Here is a 27,631-nt window from a genome sequence, read left to right as displayed (position 1 = left end):
ACACACACACAAATTGGCTTTGAGTTGAGCATAAGCATGACCAATTACAACACAAAAGGTAAACTGGGGAGTAACTTGAATGTTTGAAAACAGGGGCTCAGAAAGGAGTACCTATCTCAATCTTAACTACAGTGTGACCACCCTGATGCAGGACTTCTGTACATGTTAACTGCAACTTCTTTTAACACATTTCATTTGCCTCTCCTCCTGTTTACAAGCACACAAGTGGACCATGATGATGTTACTTGAGAACAATTTATTAAGACAGGAGACTCTCAGGAGAGTCACCATCTGTGTTCACTTCAACCTAAACAGGAATTCAAAGATTAAGGGCTTGGAAAGCTCTTCAGGGGAAGGATGCAATGATTACTTCCACTTACTTTTAGTAAGTGTTTAACAATTAAAACACAAAGCAGTTGGTTAGAAATAATCTTTATTCTCCATACCTCCCACACAGTTTTTAGATGTTGGTTCAGAAACAGGATGAGATACTGTCTATGCCCATACCCATTTATACTTTAATAATACATTGTACCCAGACACTGACTACAATATTAGATCCATTTTCCTTGTAAAAGGTACCATTTATTTCTGTTAGTGCATGAACAACTGGAAATCAGAATTTGGGACCAAGGCAAGGCAAGATCCTCATTTGAAGGGGCACTGTCAACTTGAAATCTAGTTAGTTTCTCCAAATGAATTAAAAGTAATCTCATCTGGCTCCCTGCCTATTTTGGAGGACTTTGTCACTCTCCTCCTCCCCTCCCCCATGCTGCTGTGTGTGAGATTCCCACAAAGTGGGAAACTTCCCAAGGCCCATGCTTAAGTGCTCTGCTTAAGGCTGGGAGTCTGCAATGAGCTCCCCTCAGACCCCCTCCCTGCACCAGCACAGAACACCACTGGAGTCACAAAGATTCCCTGTGGGCACAGGTTTCAGACCATGAGGAGCTCACTGCAGGACTGAAGGATTTGGTGGACAGCCACGCTACACGGCAAGCAGTGCCAATACACAAAATACTGCCAAATGCACAAAGCCAAATGTCAAGAGTTGTCTCTATTTTCTTTCAATAATGGTGGTTTTAGAGTGTGTGATTATTTTGTTTAGCAGCAGCAGCTACACAATTTTCAGGGAAATTTGACAGTGCCCCTTTAAATTGTGTTTCCAGCTCTCCAGAACCGATAGCTTGAAATGGTAAATGCTTCATTGACATTCCACAAATTTTAAATTGGAAAATCAAAGCTAATCAGTTGCTTTTGTGTGCACTTGTCTTCCTGAGACTAGTTTTACAGAAAACAAACCATGTACCCTACTCAGTTACAATGCAGTGAAGAGGTTTTAAATTAGCATTAAAATGATAGAAATCTATTCCTATCCTGTTTGTAATAATAAATCATCTGCAACTAACCAACCATTCATCCACCTTGCAGGAAAAATCAGTATCTTATGCCACTGTAAATCAGTGTAGCTCCACTGACCTTACACCAGCTGGCATTCTGATTTGTTGTGCAGTGGCATATGTACTGTTCCTCCCCGATGTAGACTTTATATGTATAGCAATACATAACAGCATGGAAACAGCTTTGTTTGCTAACATAATGCCCATATTTAATCTTTTTAAACCTGTAAAATCAGAGGAACATTTCAATAAATTCATACAGTACGTTATATTAATCGTTCCGCAAAAGTCCCATCTACAGTGTCCTGCCTGAAGATGATTATCTCAGCTTTTAACAAGTGTATAACCAGTGACACAGTAAAAGAAAGAGCTCACAAGACATGGCTAATGTCACTTTTGTTTGAAGTTCAGTTATAGAGCTCACAAAATAAGAGCCATTTTGAATAGCTTTTTCTTTTTCATCAAACCTTTCAGCATGAATCTGGGGTTTTTTCAGCTGATATAAGTTCTGTTTGCATTACATGTAGGAAGATTTCATTCAAATGAAATTGCACAAGTCAGAATATCTATCTAGTGCATATATATTGAACCTAACTAAAATTTGAATAAGCAATACTTACACAGTCCTGGTTATACATTCCTAAAGGCTTAATAATAAAAGTTTTAAAAGAAAGAGAGAGAGAGATGGTGAAGAGGCCTCTATAAGAAGCCCAAAATCAGGGGTCAGTTTGACCGTCACTTTTGAAATAGGGTTTATGAAAGAGCCACCCTGATTCCTTGCAGAAACAAATGATGCACTTGTGTCCTTTCATAAATGTGCATTTTAGAATATAAGTGACGCTCTAAAACTAATATTGGTTGAATGTAGTATTTACAGAAACGAGGGGGAAATGCCCTAGAAATGTAATCTGCTGAAAACATTTTAAAAAGGGGGGCCGTTCTCCAGTGGTTGAAGTAGTTTGAAACAGGAGGAGAGCTCTCGCCCCACCTGCTGAGGAGGAGGGGGAGCTATTGGGAAAGGCTGCACCCCTCTGCTTTTTGGCAAAGCAAGGATAGAGCTGCACTCTTTCCAGATCCCCTTTAGTCTGGCTCCCTTGCCATTCACTTTTGGGCAGAACTCATCACTTTCAACTGAGATTTCTGCTTAAGAACTGTTCATGGTACAGTGCAACCTCTCACCCCACTGCCGTTAGCGGCAAAACTGCCATTGACTTGTATGGTGCAGAATCAGCTCTCCAGGGCCTGATTCAAATCCCACTGAAGTCATTGGGAAGATTCGTATTGACTTAAACCGGCTTTGAAGCAGGTCCACAGCGTTTTGAACCTGCAAGGTTAATGGGAGTTCTGCCATCAGGTTTGCGGGATTGTACCCTTACACATCACATTAACCCTTTAGCAACAACCCTCTATCAGTTGACAACAGTTAGTGTTAGACAATTTTAAGACCTTAGAGGGTCAAACTTGAACATAAGTCAATTAAACATGAAGGTAAAAAGAGTATTTTCCACTCCCACATTATATGACAGTAACATGACTATTTATAACATTACTGCTTTGGCATTTTAAATCACAAGTCTGTGGTGTCACTTCCTGCTATAACAGAAGAAACCCAACTCTATGAGGAACCCCCTTTCTAGGGTGGAAAGCAGCAGAATACAAAACAGACCCTCAAGTTTGGGAATTTTTGTGTCTGGAATAAATAGAACCCCAAACCTGTGTTTTGTTAAGCAAGTCATGATATCCAACAATCGAGTGCACCTGTTTTGCATACACAAAACGTTCTTTAAAAAGCATGCAGCTCCAATATTTATATACATATTAATGTTGGGGGGAAAATAACATGAAAAGACAGAGGTGTCTCTCACAATTATGTATTCAAATCTTATTTAGCAGTCAAGTAGCAAATTGGTGTAGTGTAAGAAAGAAATGGTCATAGAACATACACATGCAAAAAAAACAAAAAAAAGCAAAAAAAAACAAACCTGTAATCTGGATATTAGATGGATACACTTTTCCTGAAATTTGTCCTTGATTCTTGAGGAGGAATTGATGGATTCTGTTGCTCATCTGGTAGTCAGCTGTACTGAAGGCTTGAATAGTGTCCAACAGCTTTTTAACCACTATCAGCACAAGGTAAGAACCTTAGCTGCAACAAATAATCAATCTAGTACCCTGAACAATTCTCTTTCAGTTAATAGTTCTCGTTATAAAGTTGGACCTGACTGCGATTCTGGTGCCACAGTATTTCTTATATTAACAAATATAGCATAGCAATGCAAATTTGCTGTTTTCTAAAAATTATAAACGGTCAGATAATTAGTTCAGCAATAGACAAAGTGCATCTATTTTGGTTCTTTCCATAGATCAGCTGCGTTTGCAAGTTTAACTCCTTCACAGTTTAAAATATTGTGAAGAAATTATGTCTATATTTTTATGTAGAACAATTTATATACATACACAAATATATATACACACACACACAATTCTGTACTTTATATAGTCATTAACACCAACTATGTATCTATTTACATTATATACAGATGGCGTGTGTATGTGCACTAAATGATGACGTGGACTGGAAATATTCCATGAAATTTCATGGCGTAAGAACAGTGAAACCATGAGTGAATTAGTAAGAGCTTTCCAGACAAGCAGGACTACATGAGTTAGATATGGGAAAGCCCAACTGTCATTTCTCTCATTTCCCACACAGCTACTATGCTTTTGATTTTCACCAGCGGAAGATGACAAGTTTTTCACTCAACAGAAAGACCTAACAGTCAACATACTGATGATTCTGGGTATCTTGACAAACTCTGAATGCCACACTGCTAACCACTGAAAGTACTCCCTCTGAAGTGTTATTGCAGGGTTACGGAATATCTACCAATCACTCAGGTTTTCTTCTCCGACAAGTGGTACAAACATATATAAATAAATATTTTAGCACAAAATATATAGCTTAACATGAGGCAAGTTCATGTATAAATAAGAGCTAAAGGCCTATGGGTGAACTTTAAAGGCCAAGAGTTCCTCAGAGTGCATGTTGTTTAAGGAACGCAAGTCAGGTAATTTCAAAAGAAGTTTTGTAAAAATAGAGGCTTCGTTTGGATGGTTTTTCATAATTAAGGTCCTTAGTGCACGAATTAGTGTCTCCTGCAGCGCCTCCACAGAGTTAACATTTTCTATTCCAGATCGATCTAAAGGGAAAAAGAGGGTGGGAGAAAAGACAGGCAGACATAGTTTGCAGATAAAAAGCAGTTACGAGTCAGCTGTCCAAATCAACAAATATAGGAAAAAATGTAAGCCAAGACTTTCAAACCTGGGTGCCTCAAGCGAGTCTCCCCACGTCCCTATTTAAACCCTGATTCAGCAAAGCTCAGACATATTCAGCAATGCAAAGCACTTATGTACTTTACTGAAGAGAGATGGATTTAAGCACACGCTTGAAGTGAAGTATGTGCTAAAGTGCTTTGCTGAATCAGGACCTTAGTTGCATAATGAAAGTAGCCTAACATTTTGGAGGCGCTGTGCACCCAGCAGCTTCCACTGACTTCAACAGGAACCGCAAGTGCTCAGCACTGCAGAAAATCAGGTCTAAGAAAGAATTTAAGAGCCGAGCTCTCAGGTCCTGTTTTTGAAAATCATCGGCTTGGGGAAGCTGTCTGAGCCAGGTGTTTGTTGCCCTGATGAACAGAAGCACAGCAAGTTCAACACTTTACAGGACTGGGCCCTATCTCCAGTTATAGTTAGTTAGCAAGCCCTGATAACAGAACACGTCACGGGAGACTGCTGCACTAGAACATGTTTACTATCTAAATTTCTCAACCTCCTTCCCTTTTTCAAGAAAAACTATTCCACTCAGATTCTGCCTGACTCAAGTACAGAACGTGGGTGCACAGTTTGTGGGAGTGTATAAGGAGCCTTGTCCCCACACTCACATGGCTCAGGTATGGGACCAGGCAGAAATGCAGCCCTTATACACTTGGGAGCACAAGGACTGCTCCCTCCCTACGCTCCTGGGGCATGTAGAATCAAAAGGTGGATGGGAAGGGAGGCATGGCCCCTGCTCCAGCTTCTCTTATGTATTGGCTAGCAAAATGGGGGACAGGGAGAGAATAAGCTGCATTCCCAAACAGCTGTAGAAGCTGGCCTGCAGTCTCCACCTGCTGGTGCTGTTTTGGTTTTTTAAACACTTAATGTATCACAGCAGCAACATTGGAGAGAATGGGATTACTCACCAGTGGGACTATTCAAGTGAATAACTGCTCACCCATGTGATATCACCAAGTAATATTACCATGTGGCCCTTAGAAAATGAATTGCTGGGTCTGATGGTGAACTCAAAAATCAATAACCTGGGAACTGTTTAAGGGCCCAGTCCTGCATTCCTTGCACCCTGGAAACTCCCAGTGATACTAAGAACCCCATCGAGAGTTTGGGATGTGGCAGGAATACAACTTGGGGCCCAAATCTCAACTCTGACATTTTAGCATTTTATGGCAGCAGAAAACAGAATTTGATGGTCTTTAAAGTATTTTGTCAAGTTCCAGACAGACTAAAAGTGACAACTTTAGGAAAACTGGGTCAGCTCCAGCAAAGAATTGAGTGTCTCAATTCCCACTGATTTCAATAGTTGAGGTTGTTCATCTTTTTAAAGATTTGATGGGCTCTTCCACTGCACAAGGTATGGTTCACTAAACCCTATTGTTAATACAAGTTCCAATCCAATTGCAAGATTGAGACCTCACCAAAAAAAGTGAAACTACTAAACTATGTACCAGTCTTTGAAGATATCTCTGAGGTAAAAAGGCACCTTGTTCTCCAATTACCTGCACTGGTCTAAGTCAGGAGTAACTTCCCACAAGTCAAGTTGCACCTGTGTAAAACTGGATAAGGGAGGGGAAAATCAGGCCCATAGTTCCCACTCTTGACCTATTATTTGTCTGGCTGCGGACACTTTTCGGAAAGGATATTTTACTACAGCAGTGAGACAGCAGCAGCAAAAGCTAGATATTTTTCTTTTCTTTTAAACAGAAGTTTGGGTTCCAGAGTAATAGCAGAAAAGTCCTAAACATCTGCAAATCAGAACTGTTTTTCACATATGCAATTTCCCCCTTGCCAGAGCTGTAAAAGTTTAAACTACAGGCTGCCAGGAATTTAGAGAAGGCCCATTAAATCCTTCAAGACAACTTAATTTGGCTTAATGGATATATTTTACAGGGGCCTTCGCTCTAATGAAAAAATGTATTCGAAGTTTGGCAAAGGTATAGATTAACTTTCTTTCCTTACCGGCAGAGACCAGGACAACTGCCGTAAACAAACTCATTTCCTCATCATTGAGTTGCAGGCCACTTAGTTTCTCGCTAAATTCAAACATGGAGTTGAGTAGATCGCCAGCTCCCATTGAATGCAGATCATCCACACTGTACTTCTTTCCACTAAGAAAGGTGACAGTACGTTCCTTCGCATCAAATAAAGACGCAAACCGTACCATTAAAACCTGGCAAAAGAGAGAAAAGAAAATATAGGTAGATTTGTATAGCTCTAAAGAGAAAATAAAACTAATTTTACAACACTCAAATAGTTCATTCCTATCACTTAGCATCTTGATTAGAAATAGACAGTACCCCACTTAGCGCTAAAGAATGATGCAAGGTACATCCATGAAATCTGGAAGAATAAAGAAAATTAGCTGTTGTTTGACGGGGGAGGGGGGATAGCAGAGCTAAAACTTAAGCCTCAGACATCCTGAGCCATAAAGAAAACACTATTCACAAATGCACCAGTATGAGGGCTTGTTTACAGCTACTGAACAAACAAAAATATTCATGGTATTAGAAGAAATGTTTTCTTCGCCCTGTGTGTGTGGGTAGCAAGTAACAGTATCAAGCTATATCCTCTCCTGCAGTAAACTGGAATAGTTCCATTGATTTCAATGGTGCTATGGTGACTTATATCAGCTGAGGAAGTAGCCCACGGTGTGTTGTCTGTAAAAGTACTATGCCACTGCTAGGTTTTCACAGGCTATGTTAGTGAACCTCAGTGGAAAAGAACAGAATGTGTGTCCTTGGAAAGACTAACACAACAGAGCTTGAAATTACACCTTGTCTGTAGCTTCCAACTGGGGATATATTTTTGGTATCGGCACCTCTTTTTGAGCATTTACAACTGTCAAACTTTGCCTCCTTGTTCTCAGCTGCACTGTGAATTTTTTCCATGTGGAATGGTTAGTAAGGTTCCATTTGCTCAATGTTTAATAACTCCCAACATGTTCCATTGTTTAAATATAATGTGCAGAACTGCCACCTTCTGGCTTAGATAAACTAAAACCAACTTCATTTTAAAACGTCCAACTTGCTTTGTGTTATGGCCTTGATTCTCTCCCCCCCTCCCACCCAAAACAAAACAGGCTGCTGGTGTGCAGAGACTGCCTGTCATCCTGACCAGTACTGTCTCACTGTTTACCTGCACTCCCCCCATCTGTCTGTATCTACCTGTCATCTCTTGTCTTATGTTAGCGTGTAAGTTCTTTGGGCAGGGACTGTTGGTAGCACCAGGGCACCTGTACAATGCAAGGTTAGGTCCTTAGGAAAGGAATCCTGGAAGGCCGGGAAGCTGCCTGGTGCGAAATGCTTGGGGGGGCGGGGGGTGTTAGGACCAGATCCACAAAGGCATTCAATTGCCTAATTCCTACTGATCAGGGCCTTAAGCACTTGACTGACAGGCTAGAGCTAGGCACGTCCTTCAACTCAGGATTCTCAGCTGGACCCTTTCCTGGAATTAAGCACCTAAGCCAGGTCAGCCCATGCCTCAGCAGCCCAAACCCAGACCTTTCTAGTAGAAAACGAGACACACCCTCACACAGCCGATCGCCCAGTGGTCAGAGCAATTATCTGCGCTAAGGGAGGCCTGATTTCAAGCCTCTGCTTTGTCTGATTTGGAGCAGGGGCATGAACCAACATCACCCATATCCCAGGTGCTTGCCCTAACACCAGCTCCTGGCTTTTCTGGGGACTTGCTCAATCTCTCCTCTTGAAGTTGTTCCACTTATCAGCTATTCACTGGGACAGGGATCTGAACCTGGGTCTCCCACATCCCAGGGGAGTGCCCTACTCACACAAACTTAATCCGGTCCCGGTTGTCTCTTATGACTAGCAGCGGATCTTAAGCGTGCTCTGAGAATGCCTCTTGGAGCGGGCCTTGCTGGGGACATCGTGGGGGGGGGGGGGGAGGGGGAGCCTAGTCTGAGAAACCCACGGAGGCTTCTGTTTAAGCAAGAGTTCGGTGCAGCTTGTTAGCTGTGGGACAGCATCAGGACCTAGGTGGCTCTGCTCACGCGTACAGGTGGAAACTCTATGTGGGTAGGCAACAGCTAAGCACTGATTTTGACAAGTTCTAACTGGCACCTAAATAGTGGACTCAGGTGCCTAAAGAGGGAGTTAGGCACCTAAATACACTTAAGGATCTGGCCCAGGAGCACTATAATATTATGGGTTCACTTTCAACCCAAGAAATATATGCTGTGGTGAATTTTAGCACCATGCGGAAGCTTATGCAAAATAGTTTAAATGGGCCATGAACAGTGGACTGGTCTGGGGCTGGCTTTCTGCAATGGGGAATTTCACTGCAAGGTGCTGAACACCCCCTGCTGCCACAATTTTCCCTGGAAACTGAAAATGCTCAGAACTTCACAGGATTGAGCCCCAGAAGTGTGGAGTCACTAGCCTAAAATAATGACTCTTCTAGGTGAACAGGGCGTTAATTCTGGACGTCAAACCATATGGCCCACTCCTTAGCTGCTGTAAACCAGCACAGTTCAACTGAAGCGCTTGAGGCTATGCCTGTTTACACCAGGGGAGGATCTAGAGCTAAAATCCAGAGTGTAAAATAAAATCTAGACTCCACATAGGAATTTTAGACAGGAAATCAAATTGGTGTTTTCAAAAGGGGCCTCGATCATTTGTGCTTGTGTGTGACTGTGTCTTGGAAGGCATCTCATTTGTACTGATGTACAAAACTACACACAAGTGATTGTACAGGTACAAAGAGAGGCTGTACTTAGAGAATTTGGCTCCCTGATGTTTCAATCTATATTAACGACAGCTCCAGTGACTCCTGGGATTGTCTTTCACTGGCTCATCACTTTCAACTATTGTAATTTTGGTTTTGCTTTTAAATTTTGGTCAGATGCCCAGAGGCCTTTTGACATTGGCACCGCCCCACTGACATCTAACTATTCATTACACTGTTATGTATAAACGAGGGAATAAAGGTAAGCACGTGGCCAGCCAGGGCTATTTATTATTTTCCAAGGATATGTCTGAACACTGAGAGCACCTTTGCACATGGAAACATTTTATTGATGATGTTGATCACTGGTGTGAAGACAGAAGAATGGGGTTCACAAGTTCAGATGCTGAAGTGCCAGAGGGAAGGTTTAAACTTGCTAATGTGGTTGTTCTGTTTTAAGGAGTAATGGTCTCAAGTTGCAATGGGGGAGGTCTAGGTTGGATATTAGGAAAAACTTTTTCACTAGGAGGGTGGTGAAGCACTGGAATGGGTTACCTAGGGAGGTGGTGGAATCTCCTTCCTTAGAGGTTTTTAAGGTCAGGCTTGACAAAGCCCTGGCTGGGATGATTTAGTTGGGAATTGGTCCTGCTTTGAGCAGGAGGTTGGACTAGATGACTTCCCGAGGTCCCTTTCAACCCTGATATTCTATGATTCTAAATTATCCCCCCAGCTTGATGACTGTCTCCGCTCTGTGGAGCCTAAAACGTGTAGAATTTTTCAGACAGGAATCAGTCTTTTTGTATAATTTGAGCAAGAATTTTAATGGCTACTTCAGGAAAAGATGTGCTGGGGAGAGGTGATAGTGTAGGCTAAGTACAAATATGGTAATGAAAACGTAAGATAGGGCACTGGAAGGGGGAGCAGTCAGAAGTAAAGAGAAACTAACACAGAAGATGCCAGGACCTGGATCTGAGTTTCACAGTGTAACACGTGCCTCTCACGCCAACAATTGACCATTCTAGAACTGTGCAATTTAATGCATTATCAGTGAAGAAAGCAAGGGACCCAACAACTTTAAAGAGAAAATGATTTCTTCAATGCAAGTAAACCCACAGTCCAATATTCCTGCTTAAAAATAAGTGTTATAGAAACCAGACCTGTCTGAACGAGACCTTGAATTCTGTGGGGTCAGGTCTCCTCCAGTCATGCAAGCTTAACTCCACTAATAATAGTGTGCATCACACACAGAGAAGGACACGCCCCTAAATAAAGGTCATCAAGTGAGGGACACTGACTAGTTGTAACACCACATCAGGAGTCCTTGCATTATTAACCAGCTGATACCAATTTACGTACAGTACATAATGACCATATGCAAGCATGACTTGTCATAAAGAGCTGGTGGTGCTAAGGCCCACTACTAATGACCCAGCTATCAGCCACGTTGTAGACACTATGTAGTATCTACAGTGTAGCTACTGTATTACTGAGTAAAGTTCCAGCTAGTGACACCAGGGGATGCTGGAGGTTCCAGTGACTGCAGTACCCCCAGTTACCACCAGAGGGACTCCTGTGCAAATGGAATCACTCTAGCCCCATCAGCTCTTTCTGCAGGAGAGACTTCAGGCAGCAGAGGAAACAGGTGCAGAACAGAGAACATGAGCCTCTGTGGGGCGAATAATTCAGATTAGACCCACGGAAGCAAGGTTGCTACCTGCAGCCTCTCCCTGCTGCCCCGTAGTTCTGGGCTAAGCAACAGGTACCTATTTAAAAGAAATAAATGATGAGTTCTGGGGTGAGGGAGGAGGTGGAGCAGGTTCTCAGCTGTCTAAGTCTGGGAAAAGGGTTTCTGGTTGAAAGGTTTTGCTGAGCTGACACAAAACTATGAACCCAGCTGGGGCTTAAGTGAAGTTAACAGGCTCCAGATGTGAACAAGATTCTCAGCTGGTGTAACCTGCTATAGCTTTATTGACATTAATATGCGATTGTACCATTGAGGATCTGGCTCCATCTCTCTAATGGAGCAATCGCATACCCTGGGGGAAGTTTGATTCCAGATTGAGACACATGCATCTCTATTAATAAGGCATAAGATTGCTGCACAGTCAGCCCAACATCTAAAGCATGAAGGATGTTGGCAAGGCATTCGCTGAGATTCTCACCTCAAAGGTCCCAGCCTTTAGAAGATTGACCTGGTCGTGCTGGGAAAGATCTCGGAACCCTGGAATGCGTTTTGCGAACTCCACCACTTCTTTCACTGCAGGGGTGAAGCTCATCGAAAATTCTTCCCAGACTTCATGGCCACTCTTACTTGGGTCCACAAAGGGAGTCTTGCTCATTGGACAAACCTAGAATTTACACACACACACAAAAAACCCCTCTTCAAATTATATTCCGCATTTTAACCAATCTTAGACTCGTTGTTTAGGACACCATCACGCTAATCATACAACAGATAAAATAGGAATATTCATTAGTTAAGTAACAGGGATATTTTATGCAGATCCATTAAATATCAGTTTAAAATTTTGCTAACTTTGGCTGCTCCAACAATGAAATTAGGGAAAGCTACTACCATGCAGGGAATCGAAACTGAACACCCCCCATTTCTGATCTCACTCTCTCTGGCTCCTATAGTTATCCCTGAATCTGCCCTCACTTACTCCACTGTAAACCAGGATCAAAGAATCTAAACTGCTCTTTTACTCCTGGAATGGGTGGGGAAGAGAATGCTGGTGGGAAAGCATGTTCAGACACTGGCTGTCATCCTGTTGTCATCTCAGGGACAGCTGTGACAAACTCCAGAGAAAGACAAACACCAGTGTCAAGCAAGATCTGCTCAGCGTTTAGGAGAGTAACCATGATACACCAGTCTTGTCTGAAATCAAGGCAGACTAGCAAGACTGGGAATTATTAGTAACGCTGTAGGGCCTACAGCCACAACTGGAGGTCTGAACCCCACTGGGCTAGGCACTGGCCACACACAATAAAGAAGTCCCTGCCCCAAAGAGCTTACAAATAAGGGGATTCTCAGGGAGCTGAGAAAAGCTTGAAGGATCGTCAGAAACTAGAAGTGGAAAAGTTTAGCCAATTTGTACTTGAAGGTTTGCAATTATGGAGCATAACAGAACAAGAACTGGAGTATTTCCTATGTTCCCCTTCTCCAGTCTGTTCCATTTGGCAAAGATAGAAAGAGAAAGAGAGAGAGAGTCTACTTTAAGGAAAAAAAAGGCAGCTACTGCAAGGTTAAAGGTGGGGGGGCTTATTTAAAAATGGGGCAAAGGAAGGGAAATATGCAGCATTGTTGCGTGACTTAAATCAGTTAAGGTGATCAAAGAGGCTGCAACAAGGAAATAATTTCTGGTATGATGCTGCTACTGGACAGTCCTAGATGAGTGGGGATAAAGAAAGGGAGGGACCCGTCCTTGTAAATCCTATCACTGGCTCAGAGTTTAAATTGTTGTAGGGGTAGAAGGACAGGTTTGTTGTGAACAGCCCAGAAGCCTCCAAATCCAAATGTTTTAGGTAGTTTCCATAAAAACATCTGATCTCAAATAAATAAATAAATAAACCTAGCCCTAAAAAAAAATTAAATTAAATTAAAAAATGACCATTCTGACAAGATGAGCAAGTACTAAAAGACCTCGGTAAAAACAGACTTAAATCAACTAGACTAATTCTAGGACGAAATCCTGACCCCACTGAAGTCCTCACTGACTTCCGGGGATCAAAGTTGCATCTCAGAACTCGTGCTTGGATACTTTTTAAAATATACTTCAAGTTAGTGTATCTACCTTTGTAAATTATTTTAAAGGTTTTATCCCCAAGAGGAAAAGGGTGGAAAAGGACTTAGTGATTCATAGGGCTCACTTTTCCAAGAAACCTACTGTAACCTGATTTTCAACTATATCTTTTATGTGCTTTAGTTGAAAACAGACTATCTGGCAGCTAAAAGCATTGTTAGACGAACCATCTCAATTGCTTGATTTCAAATCCCATACACAGTGTAAGCCGTTGATCTCTATCTAGTAGTTCTTTGCCTTAAACTCCGTTGGGTGCTATCTGGGTCTCCACTGTAGACCAAATTAACCTGTGTGCAACTTCACTGATTCTGGGGCTACACTTGGTCCCATCTGTATTTATAGATCATTAAAAACATATGGCAAAAAAGTCTCCCTGCACCAGCAACAACAGACATTACTGTACCAGGTGCATTCTCCCTCCAGTGTTGCATGAGTAAATATTCATGTTCTCATTTGCCGAAAACCCATCTTCTGGGATCCTTTCACACATTCTTTGAGTATAACCATTGGTAAAGTTCATACAGTGGCCATTTGTGAAACAAACGGTGCGCCCATTTGGATAACGCATTACATTTCTCCCTTTGTATTGTCCAGCAAGATGTTGCTCACTCTCGGTATAATGGGTGTCACTAAGCCCACTGCTACAATGGTCACTATTCAAACTATATTGCTCAGGGTTCTTCGGAATTCTTTCCCCGCTCTGTGGCTGCCTGGCCTCAGCTGGGTTTTCTGATTGCTCCTGGTTGTACATGAAGGTGTCCTTGTGGGCTCTGGTCACCATACCAATCACTTCTTCCTTTGCAATGTCAGAGGGAGGAGGAGGAGATGGACTTTTGATGTTTTCGAGCTCTTGTTGGGGTTTGGATGTAAGCTCTTCTTGAGATGACAGGGGCGCTTGCTCCTGATGCTCTGTTAATGTTTCATTTGGCAAGTGACCATTGAACTGGCTGTTCATCATGGTCTTCATGGCACTTTGCATTTCAATCAGCATCCTCTGTTTTTCACGTTTAGGAATGCGGCCAAATCGAACAGCTAAGGAAGAAAAAAACGGTTTTAGTTACACAGGTGCACACCAAATTCAGTCATGAAAACCAGTACACACAAAACTGATAATCTTGCCTTTTTACGCTCGGGCACTAATCCTGATCTCATCTGCATGGCTGTATATCAGCAGTAATGTTAATCCAGTGTAAAGCTGGTGTCAGATTAGAATCAGGTCCAAGATCATGTTATGCACCACTGTTTATATGTAAAATGAAGGCAGCGAAAAATATAACAAAAGTATCTGTATGTCCCTTTTCTTGGTTATTCCAAACTAGGTCTGGTCTATACACACAGTTGCACTCAAATGTGTGCTTTAAAACTGATGTAGTTAAATCAGTGCAACTTTGACTGTGGACACTCTGAAACTGATTTAAACCTGGTTTATATCACATTAGCTTACATTTGTAGGGCTAGTTCACCCAACATAGCCAGTTTTAAACCAACGTAAGTGTGCTTGCCCAGGAGTTTGGCATTTAATTAAACTGGTTTACTTAAATCAATCGGGTACCAGCCTGAGTGTAGACAGCCCCTTAGAGGTTGTTGTCAATGATACTCAGAATGACAGCACAATTTTTTAAAATAAAGTTCTAGGTTAAATTTGCCCAATGAGTGTTAAATTTGTTCCTGTTCAGTATGAATCTGAGGGAAAGAAAAAGTGAAACAAGGTGGGGGGGAGGGGTGAAGGTCTCAGCTCAATTAAATGTGTGCTTTGGAAGCCAAACAATCTATATTTTCAGCACCTCACTGAAAACTATTGCACGAGGCAGACTTTCAGTGAGGCGTTCAGAGATTTAGCGGTGCAGTTTCAGTTACCATTAAACTTGTGCAGCTCTGTGCTTTCTCCTTGCACTGAAAACTTACTCCTGAAACTCTACTCTCTGTAATAGCCTTACGTGAAGTGACAATAAGAAGATAGTGTGCTATGGGCCTGACCCAGCTCCTATTAAGTCTTTCCACTGACTTCAGTGAGAGCTACATTGGGCACTATTTCCTCTTGTTTAAAAATAAAACCTAGGAAATGTATGCAATACACCGGACAGGAGGGTTCAGATTCTTATCTCAGTTACACCAGTGTAACTCCACAATAACCCCACTGCCACCAAGAATGTCATTTTGGATTTACACCAGTGTAACTGAGATCAAAAACTGGCCTAATACCCACAGAGGAGTTTAAAATATTGTTTAACTCAGTAAAATAAACTAAGACTGTTACATCAAATCCGTCCATCTAGCAGCTGTCGCGCGTCCTATTGTATTAATCCCAACTCCAGAAGCTCACAGAAGGGAGGGCTTTCTTGGCTACTTTATATATGGTGCTCAGTATAGCCACACGGTGAGAAGATGTAGCTAATCCACATGTAAGAGACAACATTAGCGTCCAAGTACAACAGGATTCAACTATCTGTTTCTGCCTCCTTACGATCTTTGACACATTCTCTTTTGAGACGGGCGGCATATGCAGCACAATTCATTTTTACAATGTCATTATTCAATTCAGGAACATACCATCTCTTGACATTCCAACAGACAAACATTTTTTGAAGCGGCATTGCTGGCATCTGTTCCTATTCATTCTCATTATAGAGCAGTTGTTATTCTTCAAGCACTTCTTATACTGGATGTTTTGCTGAATGCTTCTTCTGAAAAAACCCTGCCGATAAAAACCACAACCCATTACCGTACAGGTCAAATCTTCTATCAAGATCCGGCCATTTGCAAGTAAGCTTCACTTCCTCATATACACTTTCAGAGCCATAAGAAGTAGGTGCCACTCCTGGCACTTTACAACTTCTCGTGACTGACTCGTCTGACTCTCTCAGACAATTTTGCTAGCACAGTGAAGCATAATGTGCAAGGAAGAACACGGTAGGATCAATACAATAAACTGGTTGTTTCTAACTATAATAAATTCTAAAAGTTTCCCCAGCAGTCAAAACTTACGATCCATTATTATCCTCATTATACTGATGGGGGAACCAGCAGAGCTGAGAGGTTAACTGACTTACCCAAGATCACACAGGATATCTGTGGCAGGGATGGAAATAGAATCCAGCTCTCCTGACTCCCAGCCCCGTATTTTAGCCACCAGACCACCTCTTGCACAATGTCTAGCCTCCTCCATTCAAGAAAATGGCTTTTACATAATTGCCAAAAGCTCCTTCACAAAATGGGCCATTCATGGTGTTCCAGTGTCTGAGAACAGATCTTTGATCAATCAGTGGTGACACGTAGACCACCAGTTTAGTTGTTCCCATGGGAAGGCATGGTGTATTCCCAAGCAGCTTGTCTTTTTAAAGCAACCTGCATATATTTTGAACCTTCTCAGATTAATTTTTTATTAGATTAATATAAATTTAACTTTTCAACATCATCATCCGCTTACCCCATGATTCCAATTATTAACTACCCAGTGATTTGAAAACTAGTCAGCATCCACAACAGAAAGGAGACTATTATACTTTACCTTACAACCCTCACAAGCATGAACACCGTAGTGAAATCCTGAAGCGACATCCCCACAGACTTTACACAGAAGGACCATGCCATTAAATTCTAGAAACAGAACAGAAGAAAGTGGGCATGAAAATCCAATGGTAACATTCTGCCTCATAGGCCTTATCTACACTGGTGGCAGGGTATGTAGGGTACATGTAGCTACACACCCCAGTGAGAGTGCGCACCTGCTGGAGCCTTTCCCTGCAGTGAGGAAAGGCTCTGGCAGTGGGACACTACATTGCAATGTAGATAGGGAGGCACTGCTTAGGCACGTAGAGAGCCGCATAAGGTATATACCCTAAGGTTCAGCCGGGTCTCTACTCTACTTGTCTAAGCAGTGCCTCATTGTCTCCACTGCTTTTTATACCTGTGCTAGCTGGGCATGCAGTGTATGTATTCTACATGCCACTGCAAGTGCAGACCTACCCATAGAATACACTTCTGCCCCTTAAAACGTGCTTTGCAAATGAGATACTGCAAATCAGTTCAATGTACAAGAAAGAGAGGAGACAAAAACAAGAACACAGGAAAACCCTGCACAACTCAGCAGGGATTAGTTTCGGAAGAATCGCTGGATAGAATGGGGAGAACACACATACACTGGGCTAACAGTGAATTTTTAATAAAAGTAGCATTGCACTCAATGGTAGAAAAAAAAGTCTGCTTACATTTATGAATTTTTAAAAGGATCATTTAGGAAACTAGGTCACCAAAGTTTGGGCTCAATCTGTCTTCCCATCAGGACAAGGAAGCCCATATAAATGTTGCAGTTTCCCCAACTGAGAATAAAGATCTTTTCTTAAAAACAGAAATATTAAAAGACACTGTTAACTTCAAAATCACATGTTGCAAACAAATAAGTTATTTTACCCTTTTTACTAATAAAAACTTTGGTCACATCCTGCAATTGACTCCATGCAGGCAGTCCTCCACAGCCACACAGAGCCTCCCCATTGGGATGCATTTGCAGAAACAGGACCTTACATTCTTAAAGCTGAAAGGATTTTCTAAGTCCAATTTGCTTGCCACTTTTTATGCTCTTTCTTTATATTTTGCATGTTTTGTTCCAGCTCGGATAGTAAAGAATGGGACTTTCCAAAGTGTTCAGCATTGCCAACTCTGCCAGTGACTTCAGGGGAGCAGAGTTGGACTAATGCTGAGCGCTAGAGCGGGTTGGAAAAATTTCAGTGGAACCATTTGCCATCTGAGACTGCAGTTGCATTAAAGTTCATATTTAGTCCCTAAAGAGAACACGAGCAAATGTCAATCTTGAAATCCTTTGTGAAAGGGAATTTCTGTCCTCTGCATAGCTCTGCTAAGCGCTTTTAAAAATCCCACCCTAAAAATCAGTTAAATCAGTCTCAATTTTGTTTACAGCCAATTTCACTGTCAGGTTCTTATGCCCTGATTCTGCAAACACTTAAGTGCACCAGCAGCTTTCTGTACATGAGCAGTCCCGTTGAGTGCTTTCATGTTTGCCAAACAATGTACAAAGCAGAAGAGGAGGGGAAAGGTCTTACTAAGATCTTGGATTTATTTATTTTGGGTGGGGGTTGGGTGGGAGAGAAATATTTTTTTAAATAATTTGAAGGCTTTTTAAAGCACAATGATCAGACTTTAGTGTTGGCTTCATAATGCCATCAAAACACAAAATATGAGCATAGGTGCTGGACCTAGGGGTTCTGGGGGTGCTGCTGCATCCCCTGGTTTGAAGTGGTTTCCATCATATACACGGTTTACAGTTTGGTTCAATGTCTCTCAGCACCCCTACTATACAAATTGTTCCAGCGCCCCTGAATAGGAGGGTTGTCCAGAAAGTTTGGCTGGCAAAAATAATTTTGTCTCGGGTAGAAGAAAAACATCTAAATTCAAATTAAAAGCTTATTGAAATACCCTCTGAACCATATATCACTGCAGTCACTATTCAATGTTAACATTCTTGTAAAAAAACAACCGGGGATCACTTTTAACTTGTAAAGATTGCTTTAAAAAATTCCTTTATTGCTAAACTTCTGATTATCAAAGAATATATAATGCAGAAACACAGTAACTAAAGCAAGTCGAAGCCCACAGGTACCGACTTCTCCTGGCGCCGGTGAGTGCTCGCACCCCGCTCCACCCCGACTCCACTCCTGCCCCACCCCCATTCAAACCCCTTCCCCAAAGTCCTTGCCCCAACTCTGCCCCCTCCCTGCCCCTATTGTACCCCTTCCCCAAATCCCCACCCCGGCCCCACCTCTTCCCTGCCTCCTCTCCTGAGTGCGCTGCGTTCCCGCTTCTCCCCTCTCCCTCCCACAGCTTTTTACGCTGGGAGATGCGGGGACGGCGCGCTCAGGGGAAGAGGCGGAGGCAGAGGTGAGCTGGGGCAGAGATCTTGGCTGCTGGTGGGTGCAGAGCACCCACCAATTTTTCCCCATGGGTGCTCCAGCCCCGGAGCACGCACGGAGTCGGCGCCTATGTCGAAGCCTACAATATAGTTGCAATGACCAGCACCCCTGTAGTTCTGGCCATACCAACTTTTAATTTTATTTTATTTGTGGTTTAAAAAAAATAAAATCACTTGTAGCTGGAACTTAGTGCACACGTTCTGAACACATTTTTACTGGTGTCTGTCTGGAGTAGTTCCTGGTGAAGGAACTTGTGTGCATGTATAGTAGCTAGCGCAATGAGGTCCTGGGCCCTGACTGGGATTCCTAAGTGCTATCACAATATAAACTTCTAAAATGATTCCACTGATCTCTATAGTCATTAAAGAGAAACACTGATGGAAATAAGAATTTGTTCCTAGGTTTGAGCCTGTGGACTAAACTGTCTTTTAAAATGACATTTGGCCAGGTTTCAGTGAAAGGAGCACAGAGAGAGACTTGTAGCAGACTTTGTTTTAGCACTTACATAATTTCAAAACTGCTGGGGCTTTTTATAAAAAAAAAATTAGTGAGAGTTCTTGATTTAAACTTACTTGTGGGCCAAAGGACAATATGGCCTGTTGGCACCACTTTGCACTGTGAGGAAGCAGTTCCAGGTCTGGGAGTGGCATCAGTGCATTTCATATCCTGGATCAGTAAAACTCAGGCACATAGCAGAGGTGATGAGCTTGAGCTCAAGGAGTAGGGTTGAAAAAAGATTGGAAAGATGGCTGATTCAGGCTGAAGTTGTGGCTTCTGTCTAGCAAGAGGCTGTTTGCTCAACATCTTGGCCAGAGGATGAGCACCATAGCTACCGCTGTCTAGAAGGAAGGAAGTTAGAGATTAAGCGTGGAGGGAAAATTGTGGTCACCAGAATGAAGGCTGGGAATGTCCTCAGGCCAGGTAAAACCAGCCATCAGTTTGAGACAGTGGAGCATGACAGTGCATGTTTATCTGCCTGATAATACCTCAAAACATACATACTTGTAAGTCCACCATGGCCCTTGGTCAATCCAGCAGCACTCGACCGGCTTGTTTTAACGGCATCATCTAGCTGATCATTCTTTGGTGCACCGTCAGAACCATCGCCGCTCCTACTGTTACAGCTGCTCTCGGAGGCGGAACTGTTTGGTGAAGATGGTACAGGCGAAGAGGAGGACTGGAAACTACTCTCTGAGCTCTCACTGTGACAAGAGGCTGGGCTAGACGCTGAGCTTGAAGAGCTGATGTAAGCAATCACGCCCCCTGGGGGAAGGAAAGCAAAGACTGTAATGACAAATGTACGTACACAGCTCGCAAGTGATCCACTTCCTGAGCCAGCACCACCTAGGGTGACCAGATGTCCTGATTTTATAGGGACAGTCCCGATATTTGGGGCTTTTTCTTACATGGGTGCCTATTACCCCCCACTCTCTGTCCCAATTTTTCACTTGCTATCTGGTCACCCTAGCACCACCTGACGCAGCATGCCATGTGTCTTTACATGTGCCTCTTTCAAACCCCTCCCCCAAACTCATTTCTTTCCATTAGCTTTCAATGACTGACCTCCCCTTCCACCCCATCTTCCCTTGCCTCCTAAAATGGAAAATGAGATTAGATAAAAGAGGGAGCAGGGGATGGGATCAACAGCAAATGTAAAAAGCTTGCATCTGATATGGTGGATGATGGGGAGTCACTGGAGGGACTCAAAGCTGGGAGGATATAACCTAATCAAAACCTGATCTCAGAAGCAGTGTTCTGAAGGGAGTTCAGAGTAGGAGGTGCAAATTGGAGGGGGAGAAAAGACTAGATCTTAGAGGTGTTATGAAGACAGAAGCAGAAATCATTTAGATAAGGGTAAGAGAAAGGGCAAAGTGAAAGATAAGTATCAGGGGGTAGCCGTGTTAGTCTGTATCTACAAACAACAAGGAGTCTGGTGACTTCTTCTGTTAGTCTCAAAGGTGCCACAGGACCCTCTGTTGCTATTTGGGCATAAGCTTTCGTGGGAAGAAGTGAGGTTTTTACCCACGAAAGCTTATGCCCAAATAAATCTGTTAGTCTTTAAAGTGAAAGATGACACCCAGGATACAGGCCTGAGAGAGGGAGGTGGTTGGTGGTGTCCACAGTAATGGAGAAAGGGGATGGGGCGTGAAGATAAGGAATTCAGTCCTGGCCTGTTTTTATATTAAGTACCTCTTGTCGCATTACAACTCTTTGTAGCACATTTAAATATAGTTTCAGTTGCCAGGCTCTTTGCAAGGCACTGCACTCCCACTTGCAGAACCGGGAGACTGTTTAGTCTTAAACTCTTGAGATACTTTTGGAGAAAAAAGCTTCTTGCTCTCTTTTAGGCATTGAAACTGATTTGTTTTTTCATAGGGTCCCTTCCCCAGGTTATATGCCCAAGGAATGATCTCGCAAGGGACACAACAATTCTTTACCCTTCTTTTGAGAACCAAGTCAATTGTCATCTCCAAGACCTAATATTTTAAAAGCCATTACAAAGTATTTACTATTTCACACTAAAATCGGTGAATGTAAAAGCTCATTGGCAAAACCCAAGCTATTTAAAAACTGTGTTTAATTCCCTTTCTGCTCCCTTTGTACTGCTGTGGAAGATCCCTTTACATATGACTCATTACAGACCAGAATAAGATGATGCATATGCCTTAAGTCAGTAAAAGCTACAAATGACAAGGAGTGCTTGCTCAACAGATTAAGTCGGTACAGCGGGTCCTGGGTCATAGTGCCTTATGTTAATTATAGTACATTTGAGGATAAATGCTGCCACTCTGTCCTACTACTCTATTATACCTTTGTGATACATAAATAATTTCTAGAACACTGAGTGATCCTCTGCAACATACAAATTGAAATACTTGGCACAAGAATCAAAGACAGAGAGTAAACTCGGAATTTCATTGCTTTTGTAAATTTAATTAAACCTGTTAGCATTGCTTTACTGGACCTATTTTACTTTTTAATAGCAGTGTCAAAACATTAAAATTAATTCAAACTTAAATCTCCCATTCACTATGTAAAAGTTTTTTTACCTTCTACCTAGTCCTTCAGCAAAACTTTGTTCAGGTGGAATTCGATATCAAGTGCTTACTTAAGTATGCACCTTACAGGGATTACTTTTCAAGTCCTGAAATGCAATGCTATATGCAATGTTATATTCCTTAACATCATTCCTGTTATTATTAGGGTTATTATTATAAACCATATATACTGCAATGATCAGTTCATCCAGGGGTAAGTTTTCAGTGTAGTGTGTGAGAGAGAGAGGTGGCACTTGACACAAGTCATGTTATCGTAATGGAAGCTGTGCACCAGATTCCACCAAAGAAGCGCTAAAATATTACATAAGCCCCATATTAACCAGTTGGGGGACACATAGGCCTAGTCTATGCTTAAAACTTAGTTTGACATAGCTACAGTGGCCAGGAGTGTGAAAAATCCACACACCTGCATGCTGCAGCTATGGCAACCTAACCCCTCAGGGCAGATGCAGCTAGGTCAATGGAAAAATGCTTCCATCAACCTAGCTACTGTCACTTGGGGAGGTGGAGTTTCTACAGCGATGGGAAAAAGTGCTTCTTAGCTATGCCACTGTAGAGATGGCCCAAGTGTCCTGCAATTCATTGGACAGATCCATGTTTTCCCTGAGTGTCCTGCTTACTGTTGTACCTGACATTAAGTCACATTACTGATTTAGCAAAGGAAGGGAAGCATGCTTCTTTCCATGTGAGCCCAAGCAGAGCAAGTGAAATGCCAATCAAAGGAGACCTCCCGCCTTAATCACAGCGGGGAACACTAAGCAATTGCACCTAGTACCATATAGAAACGATCATGTCTCCTCCAGCGAAGGAGACTCATCCTCACACCCTACAGCAGTGGTGGGCAACCTGAGGCCCGGATGCGGCCCGTTTGTTTACATTGACCATCCGGAGGCACGGCCACCCGCAGCTCCCAGTGGCTGCAGTTCGCTGTTCCCGGCCAATGGGAGCTGCGGGATGCCGCGGGACACAGGGATGTGCTGGACACCTCTTCCCACAGCTCCCATTAGCCAGGAATGGCGAACCACGGTCACTGGGAGCTGCGGGAGGCCATGCCTGCAGACAATCAATGTAAACAAACTGTCTCACGGACTGCCACCGGATTACCTTGAGGGGCCGCAGGTTGCCCCCCACTGTCCTATAGGATAGAGGGTACTGAGCTGCGCCTTCTCCCCTGAACAGGTGGAAGAAAGGACCTAACCGAGGAGTATTGTACAGCAAATTAATTTTACCTTTGCCCCTCCTAATGAGGTTTTCAAAACCAAAAGACCCAGGGCTAGATTCACAATCTAGCATTACAATGCCTAACATCCTACTGCCTAGTAGAATTCACAGGCCCGAGTTAGGCTCTCAGGTTCCCTGTACACACATAGTGAGAGGCCCTTAAAAAGAGTTTCACAGACACCAGCACGCTGAACAAGAGCCATGATTTGGAGCAGGGACTTGAAGCCAGGTGAGTGCCTTAACCACTAGGCCGGTCATCCTCATGCTTTCTTTGGCCCAATGACTATTTAATTATTTATACAACATGGAACTGCTTCATCAGGACAGAATGAAAGACAGCCACCCCAGAATACTCAGTAGCCCAGTTGTTCAGGAACTCATCTGGGTGGGGGGAGGCCTGGTCCCTGCTTCATAGCAGGCAGAGTGGGAATTTGAACCAGGCGAATATAAGCACACCTCCTCCTTGGTCTTCTGGTGTGGGGCAGGTGTACTCAGAACACAGCTACCAGATTGGGCTCAGCAGCTGAGAGAGGCAAGGGAATTCCTCGTTTGTGAATGCTGCTGGAGCTTAGGCCAGAATTAGGTGCTGAGCTGCTCAGCAGTGCCAGGCCTTAGGCAGATTTGCACATGCCCACCCACAGAAACCTAGGTGCCTTGGGGACTTTACCAGTGGAGACTTGAATGCCTAGGGACTTTGGCAGCTACAGGATCAGGTGGCAGCTGAGCCCTAGTTCTGTGAAAGCCAGTTGTGCCTAAATGTTGGACTTGGGCAGTTAGGCGCCTGAGTCCCCACTGAAAATCTAAGACCCACTGGGTATACTAACTATTTCTGTATGCTAGGGACTTCTTGGTTACTTGTCATATTATTGAGAAATATATTAAAATTGAGACTATCTTGGAAGATTCTGTGGCTCCTCAGAAATCCTTTGCTCAGATTTTAATATTCTTTTCTATTTGACTAGAACAGGAGTCGGCAACATTCGGCACGCGGCTCGCCAGGGTAAGCACCCTAGCGGGCCGGGCCAGTTTATTTACCTGCTGACGCGGCAGGTTCGGCCAATCGCGGCCCCCACTCACTGCGGTTCGCCATCCCGGGCCAATGGGGGCGGCAGGAAGCCACGGCCAGCACATCCCTCAGTCCGTGCCTCTTCCCACCGCCCCCGTTGGCCCGGGACGACAAACCGCGGCGAGTGGGGGCCACGATCGGCCAAACCCGCCGCGTCAGCAGGTAAATAAACTGTCCCGGCCTGCTAGGGTGCTTACCCTGGCGAGCCACGTGCCGAACGTTGCCGACCCCTGGACTAGAAGTACTAGGTTATAGCTGCATTTCAGAAAAACCCACGTATGCAGTGCAGAAAAAAAACATTTCACAGAAGCAGCAGGTCCTGATATTGTATGGACGAGTCAGCGCTGCAGACACAAACTTCTTGACTCTTAAAATAGAATTTGCTAACATAGAAGACAAAGGAATTTTATTTTATCCTAAACTGAATTGTTGTGATGTGAAACCAATTCTGGATGTTCATTTTAGTCATATTCACAAAGGATTCTGAAAGAAATTTAGAATTCCAAATGATATACTACCACCAGCTCACGGTGAACATGTATTTTGAGCAGGAAGTTATATAACTTCTTAATGATGACTCCCGTTATTTATATTTCAGCAGATTATTAAATCTTTGCAAAAAACAGAGTTCAGCCTACCCAGATGCTATTTTAGTACCAGTCTCTATTGTTGTTGCAATAGTTTAGATTATTTGCCTTTCATCTTTGACATAAAAGTTTAACAATGAAAATAACTGAAATGATATAGGGTACAAAGAGAAGACTTTAGTCAAGAGAAGGAAAGCTAACTGTTCTTTCTGCTATGAAGAATTTTCTACTGTACAAGATTATCACATTTAGGTTCAATTAAACGGGAACCATCCCATTCTAGGGCAAAGGAACAGTCTTGAAAATAACAAAACTGGCACATTAAATTATCAGCTCTTGCTGAAATAATTTATAGATGCACAGTCACACCAAGGGTTATTTAGCTGCTGGCACAGCAAATGCGTCCTTCCAAAGTCAATTTAATTCTGTTTCATAAAGCACTGCCCAATGTTTTTCACTAGAGCCACAGGAGCTGTTACATAATCAGCCGCTATTATATATAGAATAATAAAACCCAGCCTTTTCACTCAATTTATTTTAAGGGAGGATGCAGGAGCCATTGTGTCCTTACATGGCAATTACTTTTCTGCTATTTTTGTAAAGCCAGAACTCCCCCACCTTCCCATAAAGCCCAGACAGACATTCTAATTCCCATACGCTCAGGTGGGACCCAAGATCTTTTCGTGTAACATGCTGTAATCTGGACGTGTCCAGCCATCTGACTTGCTGGGCTCATTACATGAGCGCAACCATCAGCGCAGGCGAGTCTGCCCCCCTCTTTCACCTGTTATACTCCTGCTGTTGCAAGAGCCTGTCCACGTGAGAAGAATTTTAAACGTGTCTTCATTCCAATCACATGGGCAGGCACACAAATACAACATGCTATGCTGCAACGAGCCAGTAAGACTGCCGCCCGGGGGCCAACCCTACGCCAGAGGAGACTGTCCAGATGTCCCGATTTTATATGGCCAGTCCTGATATTTGGGGCTTACATAAGCACTTATTCCTCCCGATTTTTCAAACTTACTATCTGGTCACCGTACTTCAGGGATCCTAAATACCTAGCACTTTTACTCGCCAGAGCTCTGGGCAAGCACCAGGAACTGGGGGGGTCGGAGAGGGGAACAAGGGCAACACCTCTCTCCTGCCCCATCCTCTCCTCCTGGTCCCCTGCCCAGCCACAATCACCTGGTGAATGGAAGGGGGCAGCGACCCCCAGCCCCACTCTGCGGGCATTCTAACCACGCCCCATCGGGACGGAGCCACCCTCCGTGTTCCAAGGTTCTAGCCACGCCCTCTTCCGAAGGGAAAAAAAACACCTTCCCCCCGCCCCCTCCTGCAATGCAACGCCTAGAGGCGGCGCCTCCCGCTCCAAAAGGCGAGCGGTAAGAACCTTGGAACACCTCTGGGGGCGGGGTCAGAACGGTGCAAACCCCTCCCTCCCGGCGCTCCGGTGGGCGTGGTCAGAAGCGCCGCATCGATCGGGCGTCTTCTGACCCACGTGTCCCCTGCGCGCCCCGTCCCGCCACCCCCGATGAATGTAGGTCACCAAAACAGCGGCCTCCTGCGGGCCTCACGTGCCGGCGCCGGCAGCCACCCAGCTGGCCCGCCCCAGCCCTATTATGCAATCGTTACGTCACAGCCCCGCACAGCCAATAAGCGAGCACGCAGCGCGGAACGTAAACAGAAGGCACACATGGCTCGGCAAGCGGGTCCATGTGAGGAAGGGCAGACACCGGCCACAGGCTCCGCAGGGAAGGGGCGGGGGGGGGGAGCGGTATCAGTCCGTGGGAGGCAGCCGTAGCAACCCAGGTTCCCCAACATCCACCACACACAAATGGGACAGAGCAGCCGAGGAGTGTGTGTATGTGTGGGGGGTGACTTTAAACCCCCACAGGCTAGGAATAAGAATAACCCCCCCTCCCCAACGGGGATCAAACCCCACAACATGGGGGCAGCTGCCCAGCCCACACGCGAAACGCTCTACTAGATACGCTACCCTGACAGCGACAGCCGCCCTCCAGTGCCCTCATTACCCGATCAGGCATTCACCCACCCGACACTAACATGGGGGTCGCTGATCGTCCACCCCAGATCCCCCCAGTGACCAACGTAGTGCGCTCCCCCTTGACCCCAAAGCATCCACCCTGGGGCTTCCCCCCTCCCCATACCAGCACCCCATACTAGCAGCTGAGCTTAGCAAGTCTCTTACCTGCATTGACCTCCATAGTTTCCTCCTCCGACAAGACGGCACCAGGGACCGTGAAACTCCCAACTGGGGGGACGCGGTACTCTGCGACCAAGCAGACCTAGCACCCCGACTCTCCTGCTCCCCGCCGCTGCCCCTCTACATGTGCCCCCAGGCTCCCCGCCAGTCGGCACAGTACAGCGGCTGTCTCTGCAGCGGGGGCGCCTCTTCCCCAGCCCTGGCTGGGCGTGTGTCTGCAAAGCAGCAGCAGCAGCAGCAGAGCCTGGCTGGGAAGGTTTCCTGCTGGGCTGGCTCCTGGCACGGCGGCGGCTGCTGCTGCTGCTTCGCTCCTCGGCTTCCTCCCCTTTAC

The 27,631-nt window shown here is 44.1% G+C and overlaps 1 protein-coding gene across 4 annotated transcripts; it reads right to left on the bottom strand.

Annotated features, from left to right (window-relative positions):
* Window positions 1-416: 416 nt before the first annotated feature.
* Window positions 417-27,631, bottom strand: NR1D2 (nuclear receptor subfamily 1 group D member 2). 4 transcript variants are annotated; one of them, XR_002889156.3, is made up of 9 exons: window positions 27,286-27,631; window positions 20,143-20,403; window positions 16,722-16,810; window positions 15,764-15,908; window positions 13,617-14,245; window positions 11,573-11,758; window positions 6,690-6,900; window positions 3,380-4,597; window positions 417-2,721 (listed from the first exon to the last, which is right to left on the bottom strand). XR_002889156.3 is itself a non-coding variant. In XM_024107343.3 (8 exons), the coding sequence occupies exons 1-8, from the start codon at window positions 27,299-27,301 to the stop codon at window positions 4,401-4,403; spliced, it is 1,734 nt and encodes a 577-aa protein (XP_023963111.2). In that variant the 5' UTR covers window positions 27,302-27,631; the 3' UTR covers window positions 417-4,400. The 4 variants fall into 4 exon arrangements, 2 of the variants coding, with proteins under 2 accessions (XP_023963111.2, XP_023963116.1); XR_010598336.1 differs by lacking the exons at window positions 20,143-20,403; window positions 27,286-27,631 and adding exons at window positions 17,422-17,551; window positions 19,713-19,965; XM_024107343.3 differs by having other exon boundaries at window positions 417-4,597.

This window comes from Chrysemys picta, chromosome 2 (assembly GCF_011386835.1).
Source record: "Chrysemys picta bellii isolate R12L10 chromosome 2, ASM1138683v2, whole genome shotgun sequence".
Classification (NCBI taxonomy): Eukaryota; Metazoa; Chordata; order Testudines; family Emydidae; genus Chrysemys; species Chrysemys picta.
The sequence above is the reverse complement of the archived record's forward strand: the minus strand, read 5'-3'. Positions and strand labels throughout refer to the sequence as shown.